This window comes from Chanodichthys erythropterus, chromosome 10 (genome assembly GCF_024489055.1).
Source record: "Chanodichthys erythropterus isolate Z2021 chromosome 10, ASM2448905v1, whole genome shotgun sequence".
Classification (NCBI taxonomy): domain Eukaryota; kingdom Metazoa; phylum Chordata; class Actinopteri; order Cypriniformes; family Xenocyprididae; genus Chanodichthys; species Chanodichthys erythropterus.
The window spans coordinates 17,843,689-17,861,482 of record NC_090230.1 but is presented as its reverse complement, the minus strand read 5'-3'; the positions used below and the strand labels follow the sequence as shown (position 1 = coordinate 17,861,482).

Sequence of the window (17,794 nt, the reverse complement as noted above, 5' to 3'; positions counted from 1 at the left end):
AAGGTTTCAGGGCTAGAAGACAGGCCCGATTGACCTTGAGACATAGGCGGCCGTGCCGCCATGCGCTGGGAGGAACCCGGAACTTCAACCAGTACTGAAGAGGCCGCATCCGAAGAAGGCCTAGCTGCAGCACCGGGGAGGCGGAAGCCATCAGCCCTAGCAGCCTCTGGAAAAACTTCAGAGGGAGATAGGCTTTGTTCGTGACAGATGCCGTGAGCTGCTGAATTGCCAGGGCGCGCTCTGGCGAGACTACTGCCGTCATACGGACCGAGTCGAAAACTGCTCCCAGAAACGAAATTCGTTGAGTGGGGCATAGCGAGCTCTTGGCTAAGTTGACCCTGAGACCCAGGCATTGTAGATGGCTGAGGAGCACGGATCTGTGGCGTTCCAGCTCGTCTCGCGAACGGGCTAAGATGAGCCAGTCGTCGAGGTAATTCAGAACCCGGATTCCCATCTGTCTCAGAGGGGAAAGCGCCGCGTCCATGCACTTGGTGAAAGTGCGGGGAGCCAGAGACAGCCCGAAGGGCAGGACCGTATATTGGTATGCCACCCCTTCGTATGCGAATCTCAAGAATCGTCTGTGACGGGGGGCTATCTGGATGTGAAAATACGCATCCTTCAGGTCCAGCGAGCAGAACCAGTCCTCGGGGCAAATGTGCGCGAGGATCTGCTTCAGCGTCAGCATTTTGAACTTCCGTCTCATGAGGGAGTGATTCAAAAGCCTGAGGTCTAGGATGGGTCTGAGACCGCCATCCTTTTGGGACCAGAAAGTAGCGGCTGTAAAAGCCTGTCTCGCTCTCTGACGGAGGAACCATTTCCACAGCTCCTTTTTCCAGCAACGACATGACTTCGGCCCGGAGGACATGAGCGTCGTCCGGATTGACCGATGTTTGAAGCACCCCGGCGAAGCGGGGGGGCCGTCGTGCAAACTGGAGCGAGTAGCCCTGGTTTACGATCCCCATGACCCATTCTGACACATCGGGGATGGCCTGCCAGGCTCGGCCCGAGTGGCTAGGGGTTGAATAATGTTGGGTGACAGACCGCCGTTGAGAGGGTCGTACACCGCGAGGGGTGGAAGAGGAAATTTGCTCTTTTTGTGATGAGGTAAAAATTTGTCCGCCGTGAAAACGGCGTTTGGAGTGGGCGCAACAGGTGTGGGCCCAGCTGTCACTTGGAGTATGTTTCCCACGCCCGGAAATAAACGAGGCGGAGGGGAAATTACCCGTGGGAGCTTTTGGGGTGGTCCGGTCGTAACGGGACGGTCCCCCATCCTCTTCCTGTCCGACGAATCAGGACGACTTCGGAGGCACCGGGTCCAGCACAATCCTGGGCCGGGGTCCCTGGCGCCTCGGGAAGGGAGGGCGCCGCAGGGCGCGAGCGCTGGCGATGCTCCTGGGGCGGCGCTGCCTGTGTTGCAGGTGGGGCTGGTTTGTTCTGCTGAGCCGGCGCAGTCCTGGGGCGGCTAGACGCAGAAGCGGAGCTGGAGCGCTTAGGCAAGAAATGCCTCCCATAGCCTGAGACGATTTCTGCGCGGCAGTAAAGCGCTCAGTGAAGCCATCCACTGCAGGCCCGAAGAGACCAGAAGGCGAGACCGGGGCGTCTAAGAAGGCCGTCTTGTCTAGGTCTTTGATCTCCGTTAGGCTGAGCCACAGGTGGCGCTCCAACACGACCAGGCTGGCCATGGAACGACCGATGGCCTGGGCCGTAGCCTTCGTAGCTCGCAGGGCAAGATCCGTGGCGCTGCGGAGATCTTTGAAGGCTGGCGCGTCGATTCCAGACTCATCCAGAGAGCGGAGGAGTTTGGCCTGGAATGCTTGAAATATGGCCATGGTGTGGAGCGCAGAGGCAGCTTGGCCCGCCGAGGTGTAAGCCCGTCCAGCCAGAGTAGAGGTGGTCCGACAGGGCTTGGAAGGAAGGGCCCTCTTCGTCTTCCAACCCACAGCCGCGGGAGGACAGAGGTGAGCAGCCACCGCTTCATCTAGGGGTGGCAAGCGTCGTGTCCCTTCTCCTCGGCGCCGTCGACGGCGGTGAGGGCGGAGCGGTGCGTAGTGTGGAGGCGGGCAGAGTAAGGAGCGCGCCACGACTTCGTCAGCTCTTCGTGGACCTCAGGAAAGAAGGGCGCTGAACGCTGGCGAGGTGCTTGGCGGCGGCCTGGCAGAAACCATTCGTCCAGGCGGCTGCGAGACGGCTCCTCTGGAGGGGCCCACTCGAGGTCCAGCTCTTCAACGGCTCTAGACAGGATGCGGAAGAGCTCGGCATCCATGCCCTGGCCATGCTCGATGGGTTCCAAGGGAGGCGGTGGAGCGGGGTCTTCCGGCTCGCCAGCCCATCCTTCCGCTTCGGAAGCCGCAAGAGACATGGAGTCGTCTTGTTCGTCGTCTGTTCCCCCCGAATGAGACGAGGTCACTCGCTTCTGCGGAGGGACGCTGCTCAGGGCGAGAGAACAGAACTGGAGAGAGTTCCCTGGGAGGAGAGGGCGAGGCACGCGGGGGCTGGGCCGGCGTGAGCTCGCTCAACTCCTGGCGCTGAGTCGCTCTACCCCGCTGTCTTTTCCTCGCCGGACCGCGGGAGGAAGGAGACGGGGAGGGCGCGAGCGGCGGCGAGATCGCCCTCAGTGAAGAAGGCGACCCGCGAGCGCAGGGGCGAGACCTGCGCACTCGCAGTGCGGGCATGAGTCTCCAGCGAGCGCGCCGTCTGCGTGGGGCTTGCCCAGGCAAGCGACACACTCGCTGTGTCCATCGTCGTCGTGCAGGGGGCCCTGCAAGTACCACATGAGTGGCGGGGCATCGTGAGACGCCGCTGCCGTGAAAACGGCAATTGGGTGGCTCTTTTAGAGCGGCGAGGGCCGCGGAAGCTCTTAAAGCGGTGAAAACCGCTGGAAATCGCCTTTAGAGCGGCGTTTAAGCCGCGGATGAAGCTCTCAGGGCGGCGCGCCGGATGGCGGCAGGGGACGCACAGGAAGCGGCCGGAAGCGGGAAGCGGAGGCGGCGGCTCGGCGACGGCGCTAGAAGCTGCAGTCCGCGAGGGCGCCGGCGCTTTCTTCCACCGGCGAGTCCAGGCGAGTCCGCTGCGGGAGCCTCTTCAGACGGCGGCGAGAGCAGAAGGCGGCGAGCTTCTTCGGCTTCAGGCGGAGATCAGCGAAGAGAAGTAGATGTCGTCGCTGAAGGAGAAAACACTGAAATCCTATGGCGAAACGCCTGCTTATATAGCCCTATACCCCGCCCATTTCGGCGGGAATATTCGCGCGCTTTGTCGCCATAGGCCGCGCAGCTATGCCGCGCCGCCATTGGTTCAACAACTTGTCTATGAGTGAACCAATGACGGTGCAGTTACACTGCGTTATTGAAAAAGGCTTCAGCAGCGGGGAAAAAGGGAGACCTTTCCCCATACGCAGTACGAGTGAAGTATCGAAAGGGAACATACAGTATATGTGGTCTTAAAAGTTTTGCAGCCCATCCTCAACCTAACCACACGGTCTACTCTTCACCACAATGGTAACCCTACAAAACTAACATAACAGAACCCCCTGTCAATCCCAACATAACACAACATTAAACACTAACTTATGTCTCCCTATGTTAATCTTATGCAAAAACACACAAAATAACACTTTATTTCAACATTTAGACAGTCTGATGCAAAGCATGCTGGGAATTAGAAATCTGCTGCAACTAAAACAGTTTAGTTTACTTGAAATATGTAAGTGCTGTGAACTCAAAAGTAAAAGAAAGTTTTAAATACTCATAACTGTTAATTTAACTGAACTAATTTGTTTAATTTAAGTTTGTCCTACTCAAACGAATTAAGTATTTTGAGCATTAGGGTTTACAGTGCATTTATAGACAAAACCAATATATATTAGGGCTGTCAAATGATAAATCACGATTAATCACATACAAAATAAAAGTTTGCCTAATATATGTGGGTGTACTGTGTGCAATTATTATGTATATATAAATACAAACACATCCAAGTATATATTTGAGAAATATTTACAAGTATATGTATTTATTTATATTTTATAAATACATTTTTTGTACATAAATAACATATTTCTCTTAAATATATACATTAATTTGTGTGTATTTATATATACATATTATTTACACACATTAATCACACATATATTATGCAAACTCAAACTTTTATTTTGTATGTGATTAATAGTGATTAATCGTTTGACAGCCCTAATATATATATATATATATATATATATATATATATATATATATATATATATATATATATATATATATATATATATATATTAAATTTTACTTATCCTGATCAACTTTCTTGCAAATAAAGACAAATACAAAATTGACATTGGTCATTGCTCTGGAGGATGACACGACAGGCCAGGGTAACCTGACCTCTACTTTATATTGATGTTCAAAGAGGTTGACCAACCTGTCTTATGGACTTTTTGCTTTTTGATATCTAAAGATATCTGTTAATAATTAATTTACAAATTTATACTTGGTCAGCAAGAAACTACTATAAAAGGTCTGTTTCTCTGAGGAGCTCTTCACAAACCATCAGCCATGAGAGCTGTTGTGCTTGCCCTGACTGTAGCCCTAGTGGGTAAGTTTTATGTTTTAAAATTCATAAGTTCCTGTTTCTTTTTTCTTAAAAGATTTCTCTTAAAAGTAAAAGTACATTTAGAACTTGTTAAAAACAAGTAAAATGAAGTAATTTTCAAAGCAAATTCTCTTATTTGTTTCTTTCAGCAAGTCAACAGATCAACCTTGGTAAGTAAAAAGATTGTAATTTGGTAATTTGGAGACTGGTCATTTACAACTGTTGCATTCTTGCTTAAACTCAACCAGAGAAATACTCTACCCTTCTCAGTTCCAGAGTTTGCCCTGGATAAGACCTATGTGTACAAGTATGAGGCTCTGCTCTTGGGTGGTCTTCCTCAAGAAGGTCTGGCCAGAGCAGGTATAAAAGTCGGCAGCAAGGTTCACCTCACTGCCGTGACAGAAAACACCTTCCTGATGAAGGTAATGACCATTAAGGACTGTAAATTTTATAGGTGTTCAACACTCAAGAGGAAGCTAAAAATGTGTTAGCAAGCACTGGCTGTAAAAGATGCAATTTCCTCATTTTAAGTGAAGATATTGCTTTACAGCTCATGGATCCTCTACTCCACGAGTATGCCGGCATTTGGCCCAAGGATCCATTTGTTCCTGCCACTAAGCTCACCTCAGCTCTGGCTGCTCAGCTTCAGATTCCCATCAAGTTTGAGTATGCTAATGGTGTGGTTGGAAAGGTGTTCGCCCCTGCAGGAGTCTCCACTACAGTGCTGAACTTGCACAGAGGAATCCTCAACATCCTTCAGCTCAATCTCAAGAAGACCCAGAACATCTATGAGCTGCAAGAGGTGAAAAAGTGCTCCTAGTATGTTTATGATCTATTTCTATAATTAGTTCTGCAATACGTATATATATATTTTACTTGTCTTTCAAGGCTGGAGCTCAGGGAGTGTGCAGGACCCACTATGTCATCAGTGAGGATACAAAGGCCAACCACATTATTGTCACCAAATCCAAGGATCTGAGCCACTGCCAGGAGAGAATCATGAAGGACATCGGCTTGGCATACACTGAGAAGTGTGCTGAATGCACAGAGGTAATGAAGAAGTCTGGGAAGAACTGAAATATTTACTCAATCAATATAATGAAAATGCTCAAGTGGTCATGCACCTTTCTCTCAACAGAGGGTGAAGAGTCTGATTGAAACTGCATCTTACAACTACATCATGAAACCAGCTGCAGCCGGTGTACTGATCGCTGAAGCAACAGTTGAGGAAGTGCATCAGTTTTCACCCTTCAATGAGATCCATGGTGCTGCCCAGATGGAAGCAAAGTATGATTAGTCCTTTGTGAGATTTATCTTAAAATATGAACTAACCTTATTACTAATAATTTTTTTTTTTTTTTCAGACAATCCTTGGCTTTTGTTGAGATTGAGAAGACCCCTGTCGTTCCTATCAAAGCTGATTATTTGGCCCGTGGATCCCTGCAGTATGAGTTTGCAACTGAACTACTTCAGACCCCCATTCAACTCACAAAGATCAGTGATGCACCAGCCCAGGTATAATACATTACCTAAAATCTTTAACAGTCTCCAAGTCAAAGCATTTGATCCATGAAGACAACATCTAAGTGTTGCCCTTACTCTCTCTAGATTATTGAGGTCCTACAGCACCTTGTTGCAAACAATGTGGCCATGGTCCATGATGATGCTCCACTTAAGTTTGTTCAGCTCGTCCAGCTCCTGCGTGCTGCCACATTGGAGAATATTGAGGCCATCTGGGCTCAGTTCAAGGACAAACCAGTTTACAGGTACAATTTGTGAGCAACAGGTTAATAGTAATGTAGTTGAAATGCAGTTTCTTATAACAAATATATTTTAAACAATCTGGTAGGCGCTGGCTTCTGGATGCTCTTCCTGCTGTTGGCACACCAGTCATTGTGAAATTAATCAAGGAGAAGTTCCTGGCTGGTGAACTTACCATTCCTGAGTTCATTCAGGCTCTTGTGGTTGCTCTGCAAATGGTCACTGCTGATTTGGACACCATCCAGTTGACAGCTGTGGGTTCATCTTACTATACACAATGCTGTTCTTCAAATCTTATCTAAATCAAATTAATGATTTCTGTATTTGCTGAACAGAGCTTAGCTATGCACGAGAGAATTGCCACAATCCCAGCTCTTCGTGAAGTCGTCATGCTTGGATATGGTTCCATGATTGCCAAACACTGCGTTGAAGTTCCCACTTGCCCTGCCGAGCTCCTTAGGGTAAACACCTCAAGCCCTCAATACATTTCTGTGATGGACATACTATTAAATATTTGTATTAAATATCTATATGTGCCTCAAACTCATTAGCCCATCCATGAGCTTGCTGCTGAAGCCATTTCCAAGAATGACATTCCTGAAATCACTTTGGCTCTGAAAGTTCTGGGCAATGCTGGTCACCCTGCTAGTCTCAAACCCATCATGAAGCTCCTACCTGGACTGAGTACTGCAGCTACTTCTCTGCCTCTTAGAGTCCAGGTTGATGCCATCTTGGCCCTGAGGAACATTGCCAAGAAAGAGCCCAAACTGGTAAGTGTCAGACAGTGAAGAAATGTTAAAATACATAAATAAATAAATAATTTAAAAAGGAAAAGATTATGCACATTTTCTTCCAGTAATAAGGAAACCTTATTCCCTTCCACAGGTTCAGCCAGTGGCCCTGCAGCTTGTATTGGACAGGGCTCTCCACCCAGAAGTGCGAATGGTTGCTTGCATTGTGTTGTTTGAGGCAAAGCCCTCAGTGGCTCTCATTTCAAGTCTTGCTGGTGCTTTGAAGACTGAGACTAACATGCATGTTGCAAGCTTTGCCTATTCCCACATCAAGTCCTTGACCAGAATCACTGCTCCTGATATGGCAGCTGTGTAAGAATGACAAATATTTTTTCATATATTTTACTTTATCATGTAATTTGAGCACAATCCAGATGTAATCATGGTTGTCCATTTCAGTGCGGGTGCAGCTAATGTTGCCATCAAGCTCATGAGCCGCAAACTGGACAGGCTTAGCTTCCGTTTCAGCAGAGCCCTTCAGCTGGACTTCTATCATAGTGAGTCTTGAAAACCAATACAGCATGCATAAGGCTTTTCATAAAATACCTACACAAAATAATTGCATTTTTACCTCTGTCCCTGTGTAGCTCCTCTTATGATTGGAGCTGCTGGTAGTGCCTACATGATCAATGATGCCGCCACCATCCTGCCCAGAGCTGTTGTAACTAAAGCACGTGCTTATCTGGCTGGAGCTGCTGCTGATGTTCTTGAGGTGGGCAAACCAAGACTTTTTTTTTTTTTTTTTTTTAAGTCTGATTCAGTTTTCCATCTTAACTCAGTTGATTCTTTCAAACAGATTGGTTTGAGAACTGAAGGAATCCAGGAGGCACTTCTGCAATCTCCTGCTGCAGATGAAAGTGTTGATCGTATCACAAAGGTTAAGCGTACCCTGAGAGCAGTAAGTTTTCATGTCCAGTGAATTGTATAATTTGGTACTTTTATGTATTATAAGCATAACATAGTATAAATATATTTATCTAAATATATATAACTTCTCTGTTTTAACTCTTCAAGCTTGCAAACTGGAAGGCCTTGCCAACCAATCAGCCATTGGCTTCAGCCTACATCAAATTACTTGGACAAGAAGTGGCTTATTTAAACATTGACAAGACCATCATTGAAGAAGCAATACCGGTACTGTGTTGTAGTTTAAATCTCCTCTCTCATTACTGTATTTTTGGAGATCTGCCTCAAAAATTACAATTACAATTAAAATTCTCATAAACACTATTCCCAGATTGCCACTGGACCCAAACCACGTGAACTTTTGAAGGGTGCCCTTAAAGCTTTGCAGGAAGGAATTGCCTTTCAGTACGCCAGGCCCCTGCTTGCAGCTGAAGTGCGTCGTATCTTGCCAACAGCACTTGGTGTGCCCATGGAGCTCAGTTTTTACACTGCTGCTGTTGCTGCTGCGAGCCTCAATGGTACCTTTGTCTTCTTAGAATTTTTTATTTGTATTGATGTGAGGGTTGATATGAGGGTGTCACTTCTAAGTTTGATGTTGTTCTGTTCACCCTTCTAGTTAAGGCCACCATTACACCTCCTCTCCCTGAGCAGATTGAGACCATGACTCTTGAGCAGCTGAAGAAGACTGATGTTCAACTCCAAGCTGAAGCAAGACCAAGGTACACTTTTGCAGCTACAATCATGAAGATGGGATATGAAGTAAACAACAACAGTTTTACAAACAATCTCCCTTATTCTTATTTCAGTGTTGCTCTCCAGACCTTTGCTGTGATGGGAGTGAATACTGCCTTGATCCAAGCTGCTGTTATGGCAAGAGGAAAGATCCGTACAATTGCCCCTGGAAAAGTGGCTGCAAGAGCAGACATTCTGAAGGGCAACTACAAGGTGGAGGCTCTGCCTGTTGAGCTTCCTGAACACATTGCTGCTGTGAGGTAATGAACTCTTAGTCTTGCCAATGTAGCAAAAGTGTTGTTTGTGTGTGACTGCCCTTTTTTTGGAAGTATCCTTTACTTTTCTTGTTCCAACAGCTTTGAGACTCTTGCTGTGGTCAGAAACATTGAAGATCCCACTTCTGAAAGGATTATTCCCTTAGTACCTGAGCTGTCTCTGCAAAACTCCCAGACATCATATGTTGGTTATTCGGTAAGTTTTGAATACAGACATGGACATATGGAAACATGGTAATATTTGCTTCAAGCTCCAAAATGGTAAGACTTTTTGATATAACTGATTTAATACTTAATTTTCTTTCCAGTCTTCCGAGATACCAGATGAGACTCCTGTGAGAGCTACTGCTCCATTTCACAAGACTCTTTGTCTTGCTGTCCCATACATTGAAATCAAGGGGTGCATTGAAGTGCACTCTCACAATGCTGCTTATATCAGAAATGCTCCTCTCTTCTACATAATTGGACAGCACTCAGCTCGTGCTGCAGTGTCAAGAGGTATTCTGACAGAGATTACATTGATTAAACTCAAGTATTTTCTAATTTTCTAATTTATTATTTGTCATTTTGGCTTTAGCTGAAGGTCCTGCAGTTGAAAGATTGGAGCTTGAAGTCCAGGTTGGTCCGAGAGCTGCTGAGAGGCTCCTTAAGCAAATCAAACTCATTGATGAGGAGACTCCAGAAGGAAAGGCCTTCCTGTTGAAACTGAGGGAAATCCTGGAGACTGAAGATAAAAATGTGCCCGTCTCTTCTGAAAGCAGCAGCAGCAGCCGCATCAGCAGCAGCAGCAGCAGCAGTTCAAGCTCCTCCATGTCCAGCTCTCGTATGACTAAGGTGAGGATGTGGAATGTAGCATGTTGGATTGGAAGCCAATATTTGTTTCATAAATATATTTTTTACTGAATCATTCTATATGGATTTTCAGACTGCCACCATCATGGAGCCTTTCAGGAAGTTCCACAAAGATCGGGTAACTATACAAAATTATTTTTGTTAAAAATATTGTTTCTTCAGATCATCAAATATAATGTCTATAATATCATTTTGCTTGCAGTACATGGCACCCCATGGCGCCTCAAAGGCAAAAAGCAGTGGAAGCACTGCATCTAGCTTTGAGGCTATCCGGAAACAGGTGAATCAATTAGTGTCATTTGTTTGTTCATAACATAAAACAACCAAATGTGACATTTTAAAAAATCAACTTGAATCTATTATGGTTTATGTTTTCAGGCTAAGTTCCTTGGAAATGGTATTCCACCTGTTTTTGCTGTCATTGCCCGTGCTGTGAGAGTTGACCACAAGCTGCTGGGCTACCAACTTGCAGCTTACTTTGACAAGCCAACCGCAAGAGTGCAGCTTGTCATTTCCTCCATCGCTGAAAATGACAACCTGAAGATCTGTGCTGACGGTGCCCTGCTGAGCAAACACAAAGTCACTGTAAGACCGAAAAGACTTGTGTGATCTTTAAAAAAAAAAAAAAAAAGTTTTAGAACAATTATCGAAATGAATTTCTCAGGTGAAATAATTTACATCAATACCATCCTTTGAACACAACTGTCTGTTTTCAGGCCAGGGTTGCTTGGGGTCCAGAATGCCAACAGTATGCAGTCACTGCTAAAGCTGAAGCCGGTGTTCTGGGCGAATTCCCTGCTGCACGTCTAGAGCTGGAATGGGAGAGGCTGCCACTAATCGTCACCACCTATGCCAAAAAGTAATGTTCAGCAACATTGAATGACAAAAGAACAGGGCAGAATATGGCACTGGTTTAATTTGCTCTTCTTTGTGCATCCCTTCACAACTAGGCTGTCTAAGCACATCCCTATGGCGGCTCTCCAGGCAGGCTTTAGACTTGAAAGAGCAACAAACAGTGAGAAAGAGATTGAACTGACTGCAGCCTTGCCAACTCAGAGAACCTTGAATGTCATTGCTAGGATTCCAGAGGTGAAATATTTTTCCTTTAAATTATGACTTACAAAGAGACATAATTAAGAAAATACAAATAATCATTTTTGTTTCTGCTGCTCTAGATGACTCTGTCAAGGATGGCTATTCCTCTCCCTGTCACTGTTCCCATCAATCCAGATGGAACTCTTACCATTCATATCGATGAGGATATTCTCTCCTGGATCCAGAAACATATCAATGAAGAATAAGAAATTAATTGCATTTTACATTTTCATGTTTAGTTTAATTGAATACATTAACAATGTTGTGATGTATGTAATGTAATGTAATCTAATGTTAATAAATACCCTGCAAGTTTCAGAATTGTGTGAACTGCTTTCATTTTACAAGAACACTTAGTCAGTGGTACTCATAAATGTTTTTGTACACTTGACAATAAGGTTCACAGTGACCAGGAGGATACATGTTTAGTTCACAATGTTTTGTCATGGCTACGAGAGATTAATTCATGGTAACGTGATAATATGTCACGGTCATGAGGTCATTTTGTCAGGGTAACAACATCCTTGTATCATGGTCATGCTATGTGAAGTTCTTGTGGCCATGACTTTAATGTGTAAACAAACCTGCATGACCAAAGCAACCTGGGATTATCAGAAATAATTATATTAACCTATATTATACTATTTTATACAAAAGTTCTTTCTGGTTCTCGAATCTGAAGCTGAGAGGTCTTTCCAGCCGTGCAATATTGTACAAGTATCACCACAGGAACCGTTTCACCTTTAGAATCACTCCGCTGTCATGACGGACGAGCAAACCCACAATATTTTTATAGATACTACTGTTATTTTGTTAAGGAAAGTAGTTTTAAGAATTTTTTTTTAGGCACGAATATAGTTGTTTAGATCTCAGATATGCGGTTTATATGTAAACATACTGCCTATTTGAAAATTTGTTTTAGAAGCTCCAGGCTGTCAGTGACCGTTCAGTGCTCATGTACCCGCAGAGAACAGCTTCATCTCTGCCAGTCATTTGGGAATTTGCCGCTGGCTCTTATGTAGATAGTGTTTAAACTTGAGTATTCGTTTTGGGTACATCAAATAAGCAATCATTGGTCTTAGTAATCTATTACTTGTACCAGAGCTAATAGATTTGTCTTAAGGGCTAAATTAAGTTTCATAACTTTATATTTATATTGAAATTACCTCCTGTACTAACTAGAACACTGCTTTTATACATTTGACTGAACTGTTTACTTGTGTTTATTTCCTATATTTTTTCCTTCTTATACTGTTATAATGGCTATTGTTGTTAATTTAAATATTATTGTTCAATAGATAATATTTTATATAAATAATGTGCTGTGTTTATGGTATTGAGAAAAAGTCCGTAAGTGATTTCGACTTCAATGAAAGTTACATTAATACACCATGTGATGGCGGCAAAGACTGTCTCTATGAATATAAGTCTGACCTGAAGAATATCAGCTAGATTCAGGTAATGCACTCGCTCAGGCGATCTCGCTCTCATTATACTTCACATATTACAAAGAGTTTCAATGAAGCAACTCAATGTTACTTAATTACGAGTTCAAATCAAATCACAGCTGTGCTGATATACAGCCATATCGCTATCGTATATGAGCAATATCACACTCGTAGCCGTGCGATATGGCTTTATATCAGCACGGCTGTGATTCGTCCATAGGTAATCACAGCTGTGCTGATATACAGCCATATCGCACGGCTACGAGTGTGAGAATAAAGTAATTAAATTACGAGAAAAAAGTCGTTAAATTACAAGAACAAATTCGTAAAATATAACGAATTTGTTCTCATAATTTAACGACTTTTCTCATAATTTAATGTCTTTATTCTCATAATTTAATGAATTTATTCTCAACATTTTATCTTGACTTTTTTCTCGAATCTAACGACATTTTTCTCATAATTTAATGAATTTGTTCTCATAAATTAACGACTTTTTTCTTGTAAATTAATGACTTTATTCTCAACATTTTATCTCAACTTTTTTCTTGAAATTTAATGACTTTTTTTCTCATAATTTAATGACTTTATTCTCAACATTTTATTTCAACTTTTTTCTCGAAATTTAATGATTTTTTTCTGGAAATTTAACAACTTTAATCCCGAGATGGTTTTATTTTTTTATTATTGCTTGGCCCCAATCCTCTTCCATAAAAAAATAACTACGTCTATAAAGGGTAATGTTTTATGTATTTGAAGAGCAGAGAAGAGAGTCTTCGTCTGATATGTCCCGTCTAGTTGTAGCCAATATGCTATGCTATATAAAGGATGTAAAGTAATGTTTATTATTATCAAATCTAATATTGCACAATTCAACTTGCTCTGGAACAAATAATAATTAATAAGACCAATGATTGCCAGTTTTATGTACTCAAATTGAATTATGTCTCATGTTTAACCACTATAAGAGCCAGCGATAAATCCCCGAAGCACTGGCCGAGATGAGCACTGAACGGCCGCTGACGGCCTGGACTGGAGCTCGCAACGTCAAAACAAATTGTAAAATAGGCGCTGTTATTAAATATGAGTCACATATTTCAAGTCTAAACAACTACATTCTCGTCTAAAAAACTATTAAAACTACAGTTCATGGTACAACAAGTAGTATTAGCAAAAATTATGGTACATTTGCTCGGCCGCCATGATGGTCACTTCTAGCAGAGTGATACAAACGGTGAAAAAGTAAGAGTGCTATTATCACTGAAATATTGCATGGCTATCAGCGAAATTTAAAATTGGAGAACCAGACAGAACTGTTGTGTGTGTATATATATATATATATATATATATATATATAAATGGTTAGTTCCTGTCCTTGATTCTGATTGGTCAATAGTAATTCCTGTAGTTACGAGATTCCTGCTTGTAAAAAGCGTTCACGTCCTCGTAGAGCTCGTAGTTACAGCTTGTAAACTGGGAATTTTCTGAAAGCTGGCTGTTGTACCACCTGACCGCTGTAGATTCATTGAGGCGTTGATAGTGGTGCCATAGAAACGCATAATTCCCAGTCAAAGGATGTGACAGCTCCGAATATAACGTCACGTGTTGTCATCTCAAGATTTTGGTAAATACAAGGTGGCGTAAATGCAGCATTATTAATGATAATGACCGTTAAACCCACCGGTTCCGTGTGTCACTACACAATATACCTTAGCAACCGATCTTAGTAAGGTAAACTATATGTTCTCATTTTTCAATATAAATTGAAGCTTACTGTATTATGTAGATTAGTTTTGTGAGAAAGAGATTAAATGAGAAAGTGTATTACCTGCATTCAGATTTAGCATTTTCCTTCAGGTCAGTCCTGTGTTCATAATAAAAAAATCTGTTTAAATGTCCAATGTATTGTCCTGTCCTTTTAACAGTTTACTATAGTCAAAGCATTTGGTAGTTGCGTCTTGCTCAGAGTTCTTCTTATTCTTAGTTTTATGGCAGATTGCAACCATGGCTTATCAGGTGCATACCGCCACCTACTGTATCGGAGTATGTAGCATGGATATGAATCTACTTTACAAAAAAAAAAAAAAAAAAAAAAAAAATTATCTACATCTATACCTATAATACAACCCTGTATCCTTTAAATATTCCACAACAGCATCCTGCGTTTTTTAACCCCTTCTCCTGTTGTTCCCAAAACACCTTCAAGGTTCCATTTTCTTCCAATCTGAATTATCTTTTGCTTTAATCTATTCCTCTCTTCCCTATATTTCCTTGCCTGGCAAGGCCAGACTGATATATCTTCTACAAGTCTGGGCTGTGTTCAGCCCCGACAAAACGTTGCAAAACTTTTTTTAAACGGAAACGGTGGTGCGTTGAACACCTTGTTCTGATGACGCAGCAGTTGCAACTATGGCAGCTGAGAAGGCCATTCTTTGTGTTCTTTTTGAAGAATTTTCAGAGCCTGATTAAATAGGTATAAATACGTGTTTAATACTACAAAATCCACTCGATGTTACAGTCACCTTGCCGTCCAGAATAAAAGAGAAAATCCCAGTCGAGTAAAGGGATTTGTGGAAACTTCTGATTATTGTGAATTTGTGATCCAACATTTGTCTCACATTTCAGCATGAAAATAAAAACATTTCAGGTGAAGGATAATCCACTTCTTACCTCCAAGACTGTGTTGATCTACATTATTTTTATTGTGAGGCTTATCATTATTGCTAATCACTGTTGTTGTGCTATGATATTGTAATATTTACCATTATATAATCAGAAGAGTATAGAAAAGTTTATTAAAGTGCCACTTCACAATACAATAGCAAACTATATAAGTATAGTATTTATGTTACATTAATACCCGTTGTGCGAGCTGTCTCTTTAATACCGTGTGGTTTATATACATCTTGCCACTGATTGGGCTAACATTTATGACACACCCACCAAATGAGAGAAAACGTATCTCAAACCGGTTGCACACCGTTTCCAGGAAACATGTCGTTCAACCCGGAACACGTAGCAAAACGTTGCGTACCGGTTTGAGCTTGAACATGCCCCTGGTCAGTCCGCCCTCCGTCGCGATTCGAGTCAACTCCAAACCGTACCTTGCAATCAGATTCGTTTATCAGTGACGCAAACAGCGTCACTCTAGTGTGGTGAAAGTCCCTTCAATATCAACAAAGATTGCGCATGGGAGACCTGAGAATTTGTTCTATTCAGCCGTGAATTCAGTTTTAAATGACCAAAAACACATGAATTATTTACGTTTCGCTGTTGACTCTCTTGTCGCTTTGCTAACATCATATCCACCCTTACCTGATTGGTTTACTCCGCTTCCTGTTTGCTCGGATTTGCTCCGCCCTAGAAATCAAATTGATTCATTGGCCGACCAGACTCATCTGCTGTGGTGAGGCTGGATTTTCCAAGCAATATATTTCCTACAATGTAACAGTATATGTTCTGCATTTTCTGTGATTTTACATTCTATACATTCATCTGATTTACATTTACCTAACAAAAACAATGTTTTATTTAACCCTGTATGGTTTGTTCTGTGTTTACAACAATTCAGTCTTTTCAATGTAAAAGTCTTCGCTACTGACTGACACATAAAGGCCCTGTCCCAAATGGCACACTCTGGACTTTTGGACTACCTCAGAGTCCACACTTTGGTGACGTCATGTAGCGCAGCCCTATTTGGGCCTTGGCGCGAGTCCATGAGGGCGCATTAAGAGGTATTTTTGGGACAGACTTGATCGCATTGATTGCATTGCATTGATACATATTTTTGGCATTAATATTTGTATTGTGTGGTAACTGTTTTATAAAAGAAATAAGGTACTGGAGGCTAGTGCTGTAATAAGTCACGGCTGAAGGGGTTGCACTTATTCACGATACAACATAGCCTATCATACCTTATTGCTTATATATATTTGAATTTGGGTCACCCAAAGCATCACTCAGCATGTAAAAAAAAAAAAAAAAAACTTCACAGTGAATATTATTAGATTAAGGTGACACACAGCTCTTATCTCCATCACTGTAAGTTACCAATATTATTTTTAGTCCAGGTGATATGTGCAAAATTTGAGGTGAAATGTTCACTTTTTCATAAAAGCATGAAATTTGGTACACTTGAACAGTTTGGGGCCCTGAACATTTTCAGACATCACAAAAACGCCTTGTGGTCACCATGGTGACCATTTTACTTTCCGTCATAACCAAATTATGTATTTTGTATCATATCTTCCAAATCAAACATGATAACACAAAAAAGGTGAGGTATACCCCTATGTTTTGATGGTCAAGGAATATAATGATACCGTATAAAACATCATAAACTGTTCAGGTGAATAATTAATGGTGAATTTAGTGACGTGAGAAATCCCAGTATCTGAGAACCTAGACTTCATAACATCATGACTGTTGCATGCATGTTGTGTAGAGTTTTAAAAGCTTAATCTTTTTGTTCATTATCCCTGACAATAAAGTGACTAAAGAATAGAATATTCAATAGGACCTTAGCAACATAGCTTAAAAAGAATGTCAGACAGCTTGTTATTCAGCTTGATATTGGAAACTGATATTTTTAATCATGATATATTTATGTATTGCCGTAATCATTAACACACTGTCTCTGACATTCACAGAAAATAGCTTAATTCTGTGTTACAAAATAAAGTGGATACTGTAATGCTAGCTAGCCAAAGGATGACAGATAAAAATGGATGATGCATTGATTGTGTTAAATATTTTAAAGCGTTAAACAGAAAATGTTAATTACAGAAATTAACATGTTATTTTTTGAAAGCCCTGAAAATAAATAAACTGTGGACTTTAACTAATGGACATTTAATATATGGTAGTTTTTAGATTTAGATTAATAAAAGAAAAATGGTCAGCATTTCACTGTGGACATTGGCCTGACAAATGACATGATGACAGACAGGCCAGGGTAACCTAACCCAAAACTGATAGCTAAGTTTGCCTTCAAGCCAGGGTTGTTAACTAAAATGATTATTTGTATAAAAATGTACAATAATATGTTTAATAATAATATGTTTACTGTAATATACCTACTCCATTTCTATCTATATACTGTATAAAAACTCTAATTTTGTTGCTTAAGCATTATTTTATTGATATGATAGAATTGGGGGAAAATCACCTTTATGAATATAAAGACAAATAATCAGCATTTCACTGTGGACATTGACCTTAACAATGACATGATGACAGGCCAGGGTAGCCTAACCTCTACTGATATTTTGTTCAAATAAGTTGAGAGAAGTATTGTACAGTTTGATACTAATTTAAGTTATTGTTAATAATTAATTTAAGAATTAATACTTGG

General features: G+C 41.9%; 1 protein-coding gene across 1 annotated transcript; it reads left to right on the top strand.

The window, feature by feature from the left end:
* The first annotated feature begins 4,532 nt into the window (after window positions 1-4,532).
* Window positions 4,533-11,298, top strand: LOC137027810 (vitellogenin-like). The gene is made up of 28 exons (XM_067396349.1): window positions 4,533-4,584; window positions 4,731-4,751; window positions 4,852-5,003; window positions 5,132-5,383; window positions 5,470-5,631; window positions 5,720-5,868; window positions 5,946-6,096; window positions 6,190-6,347; window positions 6,431-6,596; window positions 6,678-6,803; window positions 6,894-7,112; window positions 7,228-7,445; window positions 7,533-7,630; window positions 7,721-7,845; window positions 7,930-8,031; window positions 8,148-8,267; window positions 8,371-8,557; window positions 8,656-8,758; window positions 8,846-9,031; window positions 9,128-9,242; window positions 9,355-9,544; window positions 9,624-9,880; window positions 9,972-10,016; window positions 10,101-10,178; window positions 10,277-10,483; window positions 10,615-10,757; window positions 10,849-10,987; window positions 11,074-11,298. Exons 1-28 carry the CDS (start codon window positions 4,545-4,547, stop codon window positions 11,197-11,199), a joined length of 4,035 nt encoding a protein of 1,344 aa, XP_067252450.1. The 5' UTR covers window positions 4,533-4,544; the 3' UTR covers window positions 11,200-11,298.
* Window positions 11,299-17,794: the final 6,496 nt, after the last annotated feature.